The 11,872-nt window shown below is 46.4% G+C and overlaps 2 protein-coding genes across 3 annotated transcripts in view; one reads left to right on the top strand and one right to left on the bottom strand.

Annotated features, from left to right (window-relative positions):
* Positions 1–5,812: 5,812 nt before the first annotated feature.
* Positions 5,813–9,473, bottom strand: sowahca (sosondowah ankyrin repeat domain family Ca). Its single transcript, XM_017717981.2, has one exon. It carries the CDS (start codon positions 9,211–9,213, stop codon positions 7,765–7,767), a length of 1,449 nt encoding a protein of 482 aa, XP_017573470.1. The 5' UTR covers positions 9,214–9,473; the 3' UTR covers positions 5,813–7,764.
* Positions 9,474–9,608: 135 nt separating this feature from the next.
* Positions 9,609–11,872, top strand: part of sept10 (septin 10) — a 28,976-nt gene continuing 26,712 nt past the window's right edge. Inside the window, exon 1 of one of the 2 annotated variants that reach the window (XM_037539087.1) lies at positions 9,609–9,841. In XM_037539087.1, coding sequence (XP_037394984.1) covers positions 9,812–9,841 — 30 coding nt within the window. In that variant the 5' untranslated portion in view covers positions 9,609–9,811. The remainder of the gene's footprint in view (positions 9,842–11,872) is intronic. The other variant, XR_005130368.1, reaches the window with a different exon arrangement.

Below are 11,872 nucleotides of genomic sequence, written 5' to 3'. Positions count from 1 at the left end.
TAGATTATATTTAGTATCTTTTTCTGTTAACGCTATAATTTAGATGCGAGTTCGTACACAATTAAACCTGAACCAGAAGGACTTTTACGTAACGGTTTTTACGTAGCATCCGGCGCTCACACAGAGGATTATGGGACATGTAGGCAGTGAAGGATACGTCTGCACTGCCTTCAAACAACGGCCAAACGGCGGAACCTCAGCAGGCAGAGCTGACCACGTGTGGCAGAGGCGACTGAGCGCCACCAGGTGGGGACTGATAGTAATTAGAAGCACGCAACCGATTCAAACAATATGTGTCTATTATTATTATTAAGTCCAGAGAGGTGGTAGTAATTTTCAGGATGGTTATTTTAACATAACGAGTTAATTATCTTGTTATCTCAAGATGACAAAGTTGATATCTTGAGATAACGAGTTAGTTATCTTGTTATCTTAAGAAAACGATCCAGAAAATGATAGCAACAGTTCATGGCCTCTCCAGAGTTCCATAGTCTGTCTATCTATCTGTATATACACATACAAGCATGTAACAAAAATATATACATACACTATATTTCCATAAATATTCACTCCCCCATCCAAATGATTGACTTCAGGTGTTCCAGATCACTTCCACGGCCACAGGTGTATAAAGCCGAGCCCCTCGGCCTGCAGACTGCTTCTACAGACATTAGTGAAAGAATGGGTCGCTCTCAGGAGCTCAGAGAATTCCAGCGTGGTGCCGTGATCGGACGCCACCTGTGCAGCAAGTCCATTCGTGAAATTTCCTCACTACTAAATATTCCACAGTCCACTGTCAGTGGGATTATAACAAAGTGGAAGCGATTGGGAACGACAGCAGCTCAGACACGAAGTGGTCGGCCACGTAAAATGACAGAGCGGTCAGCGGATGCTGAGGGGCATAGTGCGCAGAGGTCACCGACTTTCTGCAGAGTCAATCACTACAGACCTCCAAACTTCATGTGGCCTTCAGATCAGCTCATGAACAGCGTAGAGAGCTTCATGGAATGGGTTTCCATGGCCGAGCAGCTGCATCCAAGCCTTACATCACCAAGCGCAATGCAAAGCGTGGAATGCAGTGGTGTAAAGCGCCGCCACTGGACTCTAGAGCAGTGGAGACGTGTTCTCTGGAGTGACCAATCACACTTCTCCGTCTGGAAATCCGATGGATGAGTCTGGGTTTAGCGGTTGCCAGGAGACGGTACTTGTCTGACTGCATTGTGCCGAGTGTAAAGTTTGGTGGAGGGGGGATCATGGTGTGGGGTTGTGTTTCAGGAGTTGGGCTCGGCCCCTTAGTTCCAGTGAAAGGAGCTCTTAAAGCTTCAGCACCAAGAGATTCTGGACAATTTCACGCTCCCAACTTTGTGGGAACAGTTTGGGGACGGCCCCTTCCTGTTCCAACATGACTGCGCACCAGTGCACAAAGCAGGTCCATAAAGACGTGGATGAGTCGGTTTGGTGTGGAAGAACTTGACTGGCCTGCACAGAGTCCTGACCTCAACCCCATAGAACACCTTTGGGATGAATTAGAGCGGAGACTGTGAGCCAGGCCTTCTCGTCCAACATCAGTGTCTGACCTCACAAAAGAACGGTCAGAAATTCCCATAAACACTCCTAACCCTTGTGGAAAGCCTTCCCAGAAGAGCTGAAGCTGTTATAGCTGCAAAGGGTGGGCCGACATCATATTAAACCCTATGGATTAAGAATGGGACGTCACTCAATTTCATATGCGTGTGAAGGCAGGTTTTTTTTTTATTATTATGAAATAGAAATCATAAATAAAATTCAGTATTAGTCGAGAAATTAACATTTTATTTTATTACATATTTCATTTTTTTGCAATAAATATTACCAAACAGTAATATTATTATTATCATTATTATTATTACTATTATAGAGTGTCTAATCAGGCGTGTGGAGCGAATGATGTGGAGAGATTTCTGTCTTTCACTTTCAAAAATGACTCATTTCATCCTGTTTCCATGCTTCATGTGACAAACACACCCAGACAAATGGCCTGTTAGCAGTTCATCTGCTTATTTCCCACTGATAATATTGTGTTTGTCTTCTTTATTTTGTTTATAGCTGCTGCCAACAGAAACGAGAGCAGAGAGACTCGCGAGCGTGTCAGACGACACACAGATAAAGTGTACAAAGTGAACAAATGCCATCATAATGGTGCAATAACTGCCTAAGCTGGCACAGAAACTGGCACAGAGGCTGGCACGGTTTCCACGGGAGCTGTGCAGGAATTTATGTAAAGAGAATGAACTCGCTGCGGATCTAGGTCACTGCCCACACAACGTCCACTGACATGGAGATAAAGCATATTTAAAGGGGCACTCCAGCAATTTTTGTTCAAAATTTCTGCATAATTCAGTGGCTGGGATGTAAACAAAGCCAGACAGACTGGCATGATGTGAAACCTTCGCTGTAGAGAAACTTACACACTGTGATGTCTTTACAGTGGTGGTGATGGGAACCAGACGTCACCATGACTACAACACAGATATAGACACTTTATTTACCATCCAGAACCACCAGAGAACCTACACGAGCCTTCTGAGCTTATATGGAATGTTGATGATGGAAAAATAGTGGAAAATCTGGAATAATGAGTTTTCTTTGGGGACTATTTTGCCTGTTCAGTTGCTCGTTAACACAAATAGTTAATCAGCCAATCACACGGCTGCAACTCAGTGCATTTAGGCGTGTAGAGGTGGTCAAGACGACTTGCTGAAGTGCAGACCGAGCATCAGAACGGGGAAGAAAGGGGATTTAAGGGACTTTGAACGTGGCGTGGTTGTTGGTGCCAGACGGGCTGGTCTGAGTATTTCAGAAACTGCTGATCTACTGGGATCTTCTGGGTCTGTAGATACCGAGCATCACAACGTCATGTTAATGTGCTGCTACGGGTTTCATATTTCCAGAATACTCTGCCCAGAGGTGCAGCCTGATGGGTCAGATTCCTCCGGTCAGATGAATAATTAACACACAGCAGATGGTCAGCTATTATACAATCCACGGAACAATCAATACAGCATGAATGATTCATTGAAGAACATGTGAAGAACTGTGTAGACGTGCAGGTAACACTGTCAGCAGAACAATCAGCTCCACTCATGGGTGTTTTTGAGTTTGGTGTGACTTTATTTTCTCCCACAGGAGGATGATTGCATTTCACAATGTTATTGTTACAAAGAAGCACCATAAAATCTGATTAACTTCTAAATAATAAAAAAACTTCTAATACATAAAAAGTGCGCTGAAGTAAAACCAGTCTGAATAAAGAGAGTTAAAAGTATAAAAGCAGAGGTGATTAATGGGCTGTTTGTGCATCACATTGTTCTGTAATTGTTCCATTTTGACTGAAAGTCCTACTTGCAACAGGAATCTTGTACACAAATGGCTCAGATTTTCACATTTTTTTAAGATTAAGTGACCCTTATTAGTCCCACAGTGGAGAAATTTCACCTCCGCATTTAACCCATCAATGCAGTGACACACCATATACACACTAGTGAGCACACACACACTAGGGGGCAGTGAGCACGCTTGCCCGGAGCGGTGGGCAGCCCTATCCACGGCGACCAGGGAGCAGTTGGGGGTTGGGTGTCTTGCTCAAGGACACCTCAGTCATGTGGTGTCGGCTCTGGGGATCGAACCAGCGACCTTCCGGTCACAGGGCCAGTTCCCTAACCTCCTGCCCACGACTGCCCCAAAGCCAGGGCTCCCCCCATCTGGGAATCGAACCCAGGTCTTCCGTGTGACAGGCGCAGGTAGTGTCCACTATACTAACGAGGGCAAATTGTTCTTTCACAACAAAACATATCGATGCGCAGGGCTTGTGTTAAAGTGTGTTAATTCCACCATTGCAATGTTTCTGACCAGTATTGCGATTATGAATTAAAAGCAATTTTTCTCTGTAAAATTAAAAAAACAACTTTTTTATTGCCATTTCTAAAGGCCAGAATACCAGCTCACAATCTTCAGGTTACATTTCCCCACTTAAAACCTACTGAGACAATGTTGAACAATGTAGTGCACAATTAAGTTGGCCTGACAAATTCAACTTACTCTTCTTCAGACTTCTTCTCCTCATTATTCTATGCAGTTTTCGTACTAGAACCACAAAACACTGCATGTTTGTAGAGCATATAAGGGAATAGTCTGCTTTTGGGATCAATCGCATGTACAGATTTTATACAGCGTTCGTTCAAACACAATTTTTACCTAAGCACCCACATAGATAGCATAGCAACAGCCTAGCAACACCTTAGCAACCACCTGGAATACCATAGGAATGGTCTATCAACACTTCAGCAACCCCCTGGGATACCTTAGCAGCAGCCTAGCAACATCTTAACAAGCACCTGTGGTGCCATTTCAAATGCATAGCTAAACCTTAGCAACGATTTTGGATAAGAACCATCTGGAGTACCATGGAAACTGCCCAGCAAACAATTTAGCAACGATTTTGGATACCATAACAACCACCTGGCATTCTACAGCAACGGTCTAACAACACCTTAGCAACCACCTGGGCTACCATAGCAACAGCCTAGCAACACCTTAGCAACCACCTGGGATGCAGTAGCAACAGCCTAGCAACAGGTTAAGAACCATCTGGAGTACCATGGAAACTGCCCAGCAAACAATTTAGCAACAATTTTGGATACCATAGCAACCACCTGGGATACCACAGCAGCAGTCCAGCAATACCTTAGCAATCACCTGGGCTGCCACAGCAACATCTTTGTCAAGCCAACTTAAAATTTGTTCTCAAACTTTCTCCTTTTATAAAACTGCAGTCACTGTTTTGTGAAAATCAGATTCCAATATAAACAGCCGACTGTTTCCCAGATTTTCCAAATTCGGCGTTTGAGATGTAAACAGTCATTAAGAGTGGCTTGATGTGAAATGCTTCACTGCAAAGACTCCTGGATGGATTTTAATAAATAGTCCAAGACCAAAACCTTCTTGAAAGCACCTGAAAAACAACATTGTGGTTCCTATCATTACTGCTGTGAACAACTCTGACTAAGTTTCTGAGAAAACTGGGAATTTTACATCAAACCATTCCGGACAACTTCACATCTTAACCACTTAATTACGCAGAGATTCTCATTTAAAGAGATTTTAGCAAGAACCCTAAGCAGTGAGAACCTACCAGCAGTCCAACGATCTAATCTCAGTGGAACAGAGTGTGAAGTTGTTTAATTTAGACGTCATTAAATTCAGCAGCGTAAACGCGGCACCTTCACCACTGACCAGCCGCACTGACCAGCCGCACTGACATCAGCCAATTAGCAGACAGGACTGCTATTCACAGACCGTCCTCTTGGAGTCCGGAGGTTCTGAAACTCTATACAGAACCATCTACAGCACATTCTCCGTCAATCTGAAGAACCATTTCACCATGCAAAGAACCCTTTAATCATGCAAAGGGCTCTGTGAGTGTTCATGGTTCTATATAGAACCCTTTTCTTTACTCTAAAGAACCCATGAAGTGCCATCATTTTTAAGAGGTAAGCCTGACATCATATCAAGAGAAGAACCATTTTTGATTCAATATAGAACCATTTTCTTTACTAAAGAACCCTTTAATCATGCAAAAAGTTCTTTGAGTGTTCATGGTTCTATATAGAACTATTTTCTTTATGAAAGAACCCTTTAATGATACAAAAAGCTCTTTGAGTGTTCATGGTTCTATATAGAACTATTTTCTTTATGAAAGAACCCTTTAATGATACAAAAAGCTCTTTGAGTGTTCATGGTTCTATATAGAACCATTTTCTTTACTAAAGAACCTTTTAATCATACAAAGGGCTCTTTGAGTGTTCATTGTTTTATATAGAACCATTTTTTTACTAAAGAACCCTTTAAGCTCCATCATTTTTAAGAGTGAAACCTGACATTGTATCAAGAGAAGAACCCTTCTGGGTGCTATACAGAACCATCCAGAGCACATTCTGCATTAATCTCAAGACAGAACAGAACCGCATAATTCCAAGGGGACGATGTATCTACTGACACATCTAAAGCCACAAGTACAGCGACATCTGATCAGTCAAAAGATGGAAAGGCACCTCGTTCCAACGTCATGTCCAGACTGTCCAAGACGGTTCCATGCAAGGAGCGAAGCAGAACAGAAGAACGTTTAAAACAGGCGTCATGCACAATAAGTGACCACTATAATCCTCTGGAGAACAGCTCCGGCCTGCTTCCTGCACAGGGATTAAGCCTAGTCTCAAACTAAACCGGAATGCCAGTCATTTTCCTCTGAAAACCCTGTTTAGGCTTAAACTACATGCTTAAAAATGACGGTTCTTTAGTGAAGAAAATGGTTCTACATAGAACCTTTTTAAAAGGGTTCCACATAGCACCAAAAAAGGTTCTTTTATTGTAACAACATTCAACACAAGACGCTGCTTCAAGTGTTCTTGAACACATTCTGCATTAATCTGAAGAACCCGTTCATGATGCAAGGAACCCTTAAATCATGCACAGGGTTCTTTGAATGTTAATGGTTCTATATAAAACCATTTTCTATACAAAAGAACCATCATTTTTAATAGTGAAGCCTGCCATCGTATCAAGAGAAGAACCCTTTTGGGCGCTATATAGAACCTTTTTCAAAAAGAACGCAGACAGAACCTTACAATTCCAAGGGAATACAGAACCATCCACAGCACATTCTCCATCAATCTGAAGAACCCATTCACGATGTCGAGAACCCTTCTTCTTTGAGTGTTCACGGTTCTATGCAGAACCGCTAACTTTACTGAAGAACCCTTGAAGAACCATCTATTTTAAGAGTGCAGGTTTGGGAAATGTACATCTATATACAACATACTAATTAAGCCTGTTAATAGGTCTGAGGTCGTTATGCATTGGCTCATAAAGTGACTTCACAGCATCTCTGAGAGGAGCATCTCCAAAGATCTGCACAATCAAACGGTTGAGATGTAAACCAGGTCATTCCGACTGGTTTGATGTGAAGCGGTTCGTTGTAGAGAACCTCAGCGACTCGGATCTCTTTACAGTGGTGACGATAGGAACCAGGGGTCGCCATGACTACAACACAAACATAGCCAGTGTGTTTTGTTTGGGGATTATTTTGCTTCACGACTCCCTGCATAGCCCTGCAATGGACTGGAGGCCTGAACAGCTCGTATCCTGCCTTCCGCCCAAGGACCACCGGGACAGGCTCCAGCACCATCTGCAAACCAGGAGGATAAGCAGCTTAGAAGGTGAATGAATGAACATATTTGAGACCAAAACCTCAAAACCACCAACTTTACAAACGTATTTTATAACTCATGAACCTCTTCGGACGTCTGGTTCCCATCATCACCACTGTAAACAGCTCTGACTCTAGAACAGAGCATTTCACCCCAAACCACTCTGAATGACTTTGTTTGCATCTCAACCATTTAATTATGCAGTAATTTCAGTTCCTACATAATATCAAAGTGCCAAGTGCACTGGTCCAGCAGCGAAGAGCTAAAGTGATCAGATTCCGGTGGGTCCCATGTTCGCAGGGCTTGACCTAATTAACGACTCATTCATTCGTACCTGTTAAAAGCCCTAAGTGCAGGGATGTACGGGCGTATCCGAGTCTAAGCCTATTAGCGCACAGGCAGATTAGAGCCATGTGAATGATTCTGGTGGTGAAACAATGCTACACTGTCAGTGCCTAAGAGGTAAAAGCGGAATTTTCTCCGGGCGCAATTTTGGGAAAGGCATTACACCATCCTCGCCCTAGCCAAAGAGGTTGGACACGGGTCTGGACTTGAGAGGGCTCTTCAGGGACCCGTCCCCTTCCTCAGTCTCTCTGAACGAGGTGCTGTGAACAATCTGGGCCCTGACCCTGCCTCGGTTCAGCTTGATCCTGCCGATGGAAGCCTTGCGGTACAGCGACTTGGGCTTGGCCAGCAACTTGGGCTTTTCTGCGTCCAAATCCCCGCAAGCGCCTACGATGTCTCGGATGTCCCCTGCGACTGCGGGGTCGAGGTACTGGGAAGGCTTCTTCCCACTGTAGTCCCTCGCCTCTAGGTCCGCATCATAAGCTCCCACCAGCAGCTTCATGACCTCCACGTGGTTGTGCATTGCCGCCAGGTGGAGAGGCGTGTACCCGGCGCTGGAGCGGCCGTTCACGTTGACCGCCACAGAGTGCTGCTGGGCGAAGGTGATCAGCAACGCAAGCAACTCATGCTTGCCCTGCTTGGCCGCCCAGTGCAGGCAAGTGAAGCCAGTCACAAAGTCTTTCTTGGTGACGAGACCTGGGTCGCAAACCAGCAGCCGCTGAAGGCTGTCCCATTCCCCGTCGCTGGCGCACATCATCCACTCATGCTCTAGTGGGTCTAGAGTCACCGAGGCGCAGTCCTCCTCCACCGAGCCAGAATCCCCTTCGCTTTTCAGGGAATCCCGCCGTTTGGCCGCCATCTGGCCTTGCGAGCTCCTGCGCACCAGGCTGCGGCGCACCTGCGGGGAGCTGCTCATCATCAGCTCTACGAAGCTCCTTCGACTGCTTCTTGGCGTGCCCACCTCCACGCCCGAGGTGCCTACGGCGTCCACTTCGTCCGCGATGGCCAGGAGGCTGCGCTGCGAACCCCGAGAGGTTCTCCGTCGGCCCACCAGCTGCGCCGCGAGGCCTCCTCCGCAAGCCCCTGCCTCACGATCCGCGTCGCCGGCCAATTTTACAGAAGTGGTGACCTCAATTTCACGGCTCTCCTTTGCAGGGCCTTCCGCCTTCTGCCCAAAGCCACGGCCGCCGTCCGAGGCGCTTGCTTCGACCAGCGCAACGTCCGACAGGCAGACGTCCACATCCATGCCCCTTTCCTCACCCTCGAGCATCCTGTGCCCCATGTCAGATTTCTGACCAAGCTTCTCGTTTCCATCGATCTCCCCCTTCCCAGGAGACGGCACACCTTGTTTGGAGTTAGGGTCATGTGAGGCTCCTGTCGGAGCGCTGCTGCCATCCCTCGTCCTCCTGTACTTCTTCTTCAAGCACACCACCTTCTCCCCACTCTCCTGCTTCACATCAGCAACGTTGTCCACAAACCGTCTGAAGGACCCCTGTGCCACGGCACTGTCCGTTTCTCCAGCCACAAACTCTTTGAAATGGTCCATCAGCTCCTCACTCCTCACACGCCCACCTTTCCCAGTTAGGAACTCCAGCAGGGACTCCTGGCTGCAGTCCGTCGCCATCCTGCGCGGCGCTGATCAGAGAAGCGATGAAATCGACGTTCTTCTCAGTTCATCACATCCCCGTCCCCCTTAATCAGAATCACGCCTCCCAGCTTCTCCAGGAGCGGATCAGAGCGCGGTGTCTTCGGCGGCTCGAAGAGGGAAACCGGCCTCCTTCGTCTTCCATTCCGGCTCCCAGCTTCGCGGCTCGGCAGCCAGCGCGGAGCCTCAGGCCGGAGCCGGAATGGAGCCCGGTTGCATAGCGACAACACGAACGGGCGGCGGCGGAGCCGGGACGTACCACTCTCACTCGCGAGGGGGGAGCCCGGAGCGACCCTGTTTACAGAAAGCGTAGGTGAGGAGCGGTTTCTTTCAGCTCTCGTGGTCTAAAGCGCGTGTTTATGCGGAGTGTAGATGTCCAACAGAACCCCGTTTGAACACGTGGCCGCTTAAAAGACGGATTTGCGCTCCCTCCGGATGCGCGTCTTCCCTAATTTTGAATGACCTCTCCCGCTCCCTCCGCTCGCAGCGTCTCTCAGCCGGGCTGAAGTTGGAGCCGCTGTCCATCTGCCGAGCTGACCGCGTTAACACCGCGGCCTTTCTCTTCTCCGCCTTACAGATGCCGTCCTCAGCGCTTTGTCGCCAAATGGTACGTTTATGGTCACTTTGAGGGGCTTCCTCTCTGAGTGGGTGGGTGGGTGGGTGGGTGGGCGTGGGAGGGGTGGTCGCTGTAGAGTGATGGAGATCCGAGTGGCTTTTTCAGTTTTTCTCGCGTTTTTTAAGTTTCTAAGCTAAATAATTCAGCGAGGATCCACCCTCTGCTGCCCAGACAGGCACTGTTCGAGTCGTCACGCCAAATGGAGCAGCATTATTGCTCGCGAGGCGGTGAGAAACAGAAACAACGCGAATACTTTCTCCAAACTATTGATGCAAAAGTACGGAGCCCCGCTGGTGACATCCTGTAACTGTAAATAAAAAAATAAGGCGTGGCCACGACTTAGTAAGGGGTGGGAACGAGATCGTAATGCGTGGCCACGACTTAGCCAGCCGCGATCTCGTTCCCGCGACTTAATCATCGCGTTCCCACGCCTTACTAAGCCGTGGCCTCGTATTAGCATCTCGTTCCCACGCGTTAATAATTTGTGGCCAAGTCTTATTTTTTATCTATACAGGAGGTCACCAGCGGGGCTCCTTATACGAGTCATTGAGGAGATTCGCTGACCTCGGAATTTAAAGGGGCAGCTGACCTCTTACTCTCCAGGGTGTGTTTTGGTTGGTCCATCTGAATTTATCTGACCAAATCGTAAAGCTAATTGTTCAGTAACTGCGTGAAATAAATGTATTTTTAATTTAATTAATTTATTTATTTGTAAAAGTTCCCCTCAAATGAGCAGAACGTGTGTTCTATGATCTCCACACATCACTAAACGCTCACGATTCACTGCTAAAGTCCAAAAATCTGCGCCGCTCTTTGTGTTGTTCTCTAAAAGTGATGTTTCCAGAGCAGATCACTGAAGAGACGCCGTCTGTTTATAGTTTAGAGCCCAGATTTGGGGAAAAACGGGTCGACTTTCAGTAGAAAAACAAACTGAGTTCAGCTTCTTTTATTATAAGGGTTTAAAATGACATCACCGTCTATTAGACTGGAGAGAAGAGCTACAGCCTCACACGACGCCCAGCTTCTGAATGGAGCTTATGGAGTATGAACGTTATGGAGAACATGACCAGGTGCGGTTTGGACCCACCGGTGGTCCCGAGGACCTGAAGAGGTTAAGAGTCAGTATAGATTAAACTGCTCATTTCCCACTTACAGAAAACCTCAGTGACTAATTAATTGTTTATTTTGCTTATTTAAACAGAAGTAAGGCAAATAAACTGCTAGTATGGCTTCTGTTAACATTAAAGGGGATTTCCACCCATTTTTAAAAATTTCTGGCTAATCCAGAGTGTGAGGTGTAATCAGAGGGATTCAGAGGGTTTGGTGTGAAACGGTCCAGACGTCTTTACAGTGGTGGTGATGGGAACCAGGCGTCGCCATGACTACAACACAGATATAGACACTTTATTTACCATCCAGAACCACCAGAGAACCTACACGAGTCTTCTGAGCTTATATGGAATGTTGATGATGGGAAAATAGTGGAAAATCTGGGAAAAAAAGATTTTGGGGACTATTTTGCCGCACAGCGCCCTGCTTATAGTCCCCTGCCAAGAATGGATTAATATAAATGGACTGAACTACATTTTAAGCCAAATCTTTATCACGAAGCTCTTATAAAACAGTGTGTCAGACATCAGAGGGCGTATCTAACCATCTCATGTAGGAACTTTCTGTGAGGAGCTTTTAGAGGGACGTCTGGTTCCCATCACCACCACTGTGAGCAGCTCTGACTCGGTCAGTTTCTCTAGAACTGAGCGTTTCACACCAAACCGCTCTGGACGGCTCTGTTTACATCTCAAACAATTCATGAAAAATCAGTGGAGTTTTAGGTTCTTATGTAATATAATTAAAATCACGCGTCTTCTGAGCAAACAGACGAAGGTTTGCAAGTTATAGCATTAAATATATGAAGATATAGTAGCCAGTCTGTGAGAAGCAGAACTGTGTATATATACACACACACACACACACACACACACACACACACACACACACACACTCACCAGCCACTTCATTAGG

The sequence above is a fragment of the Pygocentrus nattereri genome, chromosome 6 (genome assembly GCF_015220715.1).
Source record: "Pygocentrus nattereri isolate fPygNat1 chromosome 6, fPygNat1.pri, whole genome shotgun sequence".
In the NCBI taxonomy this organism is placed as follows: Eukaryota; Metazoa; Chordata; class Actinopteri; order Characiformes; family Serrasalmidae; genus Pygocentrus; species Pygocentrus nattereri.
The sequence above is the reverse complement of the archived record's forward strand: the minus strand, read 5'-3'. Positions and strand labels throughout refer to the sequence as shown.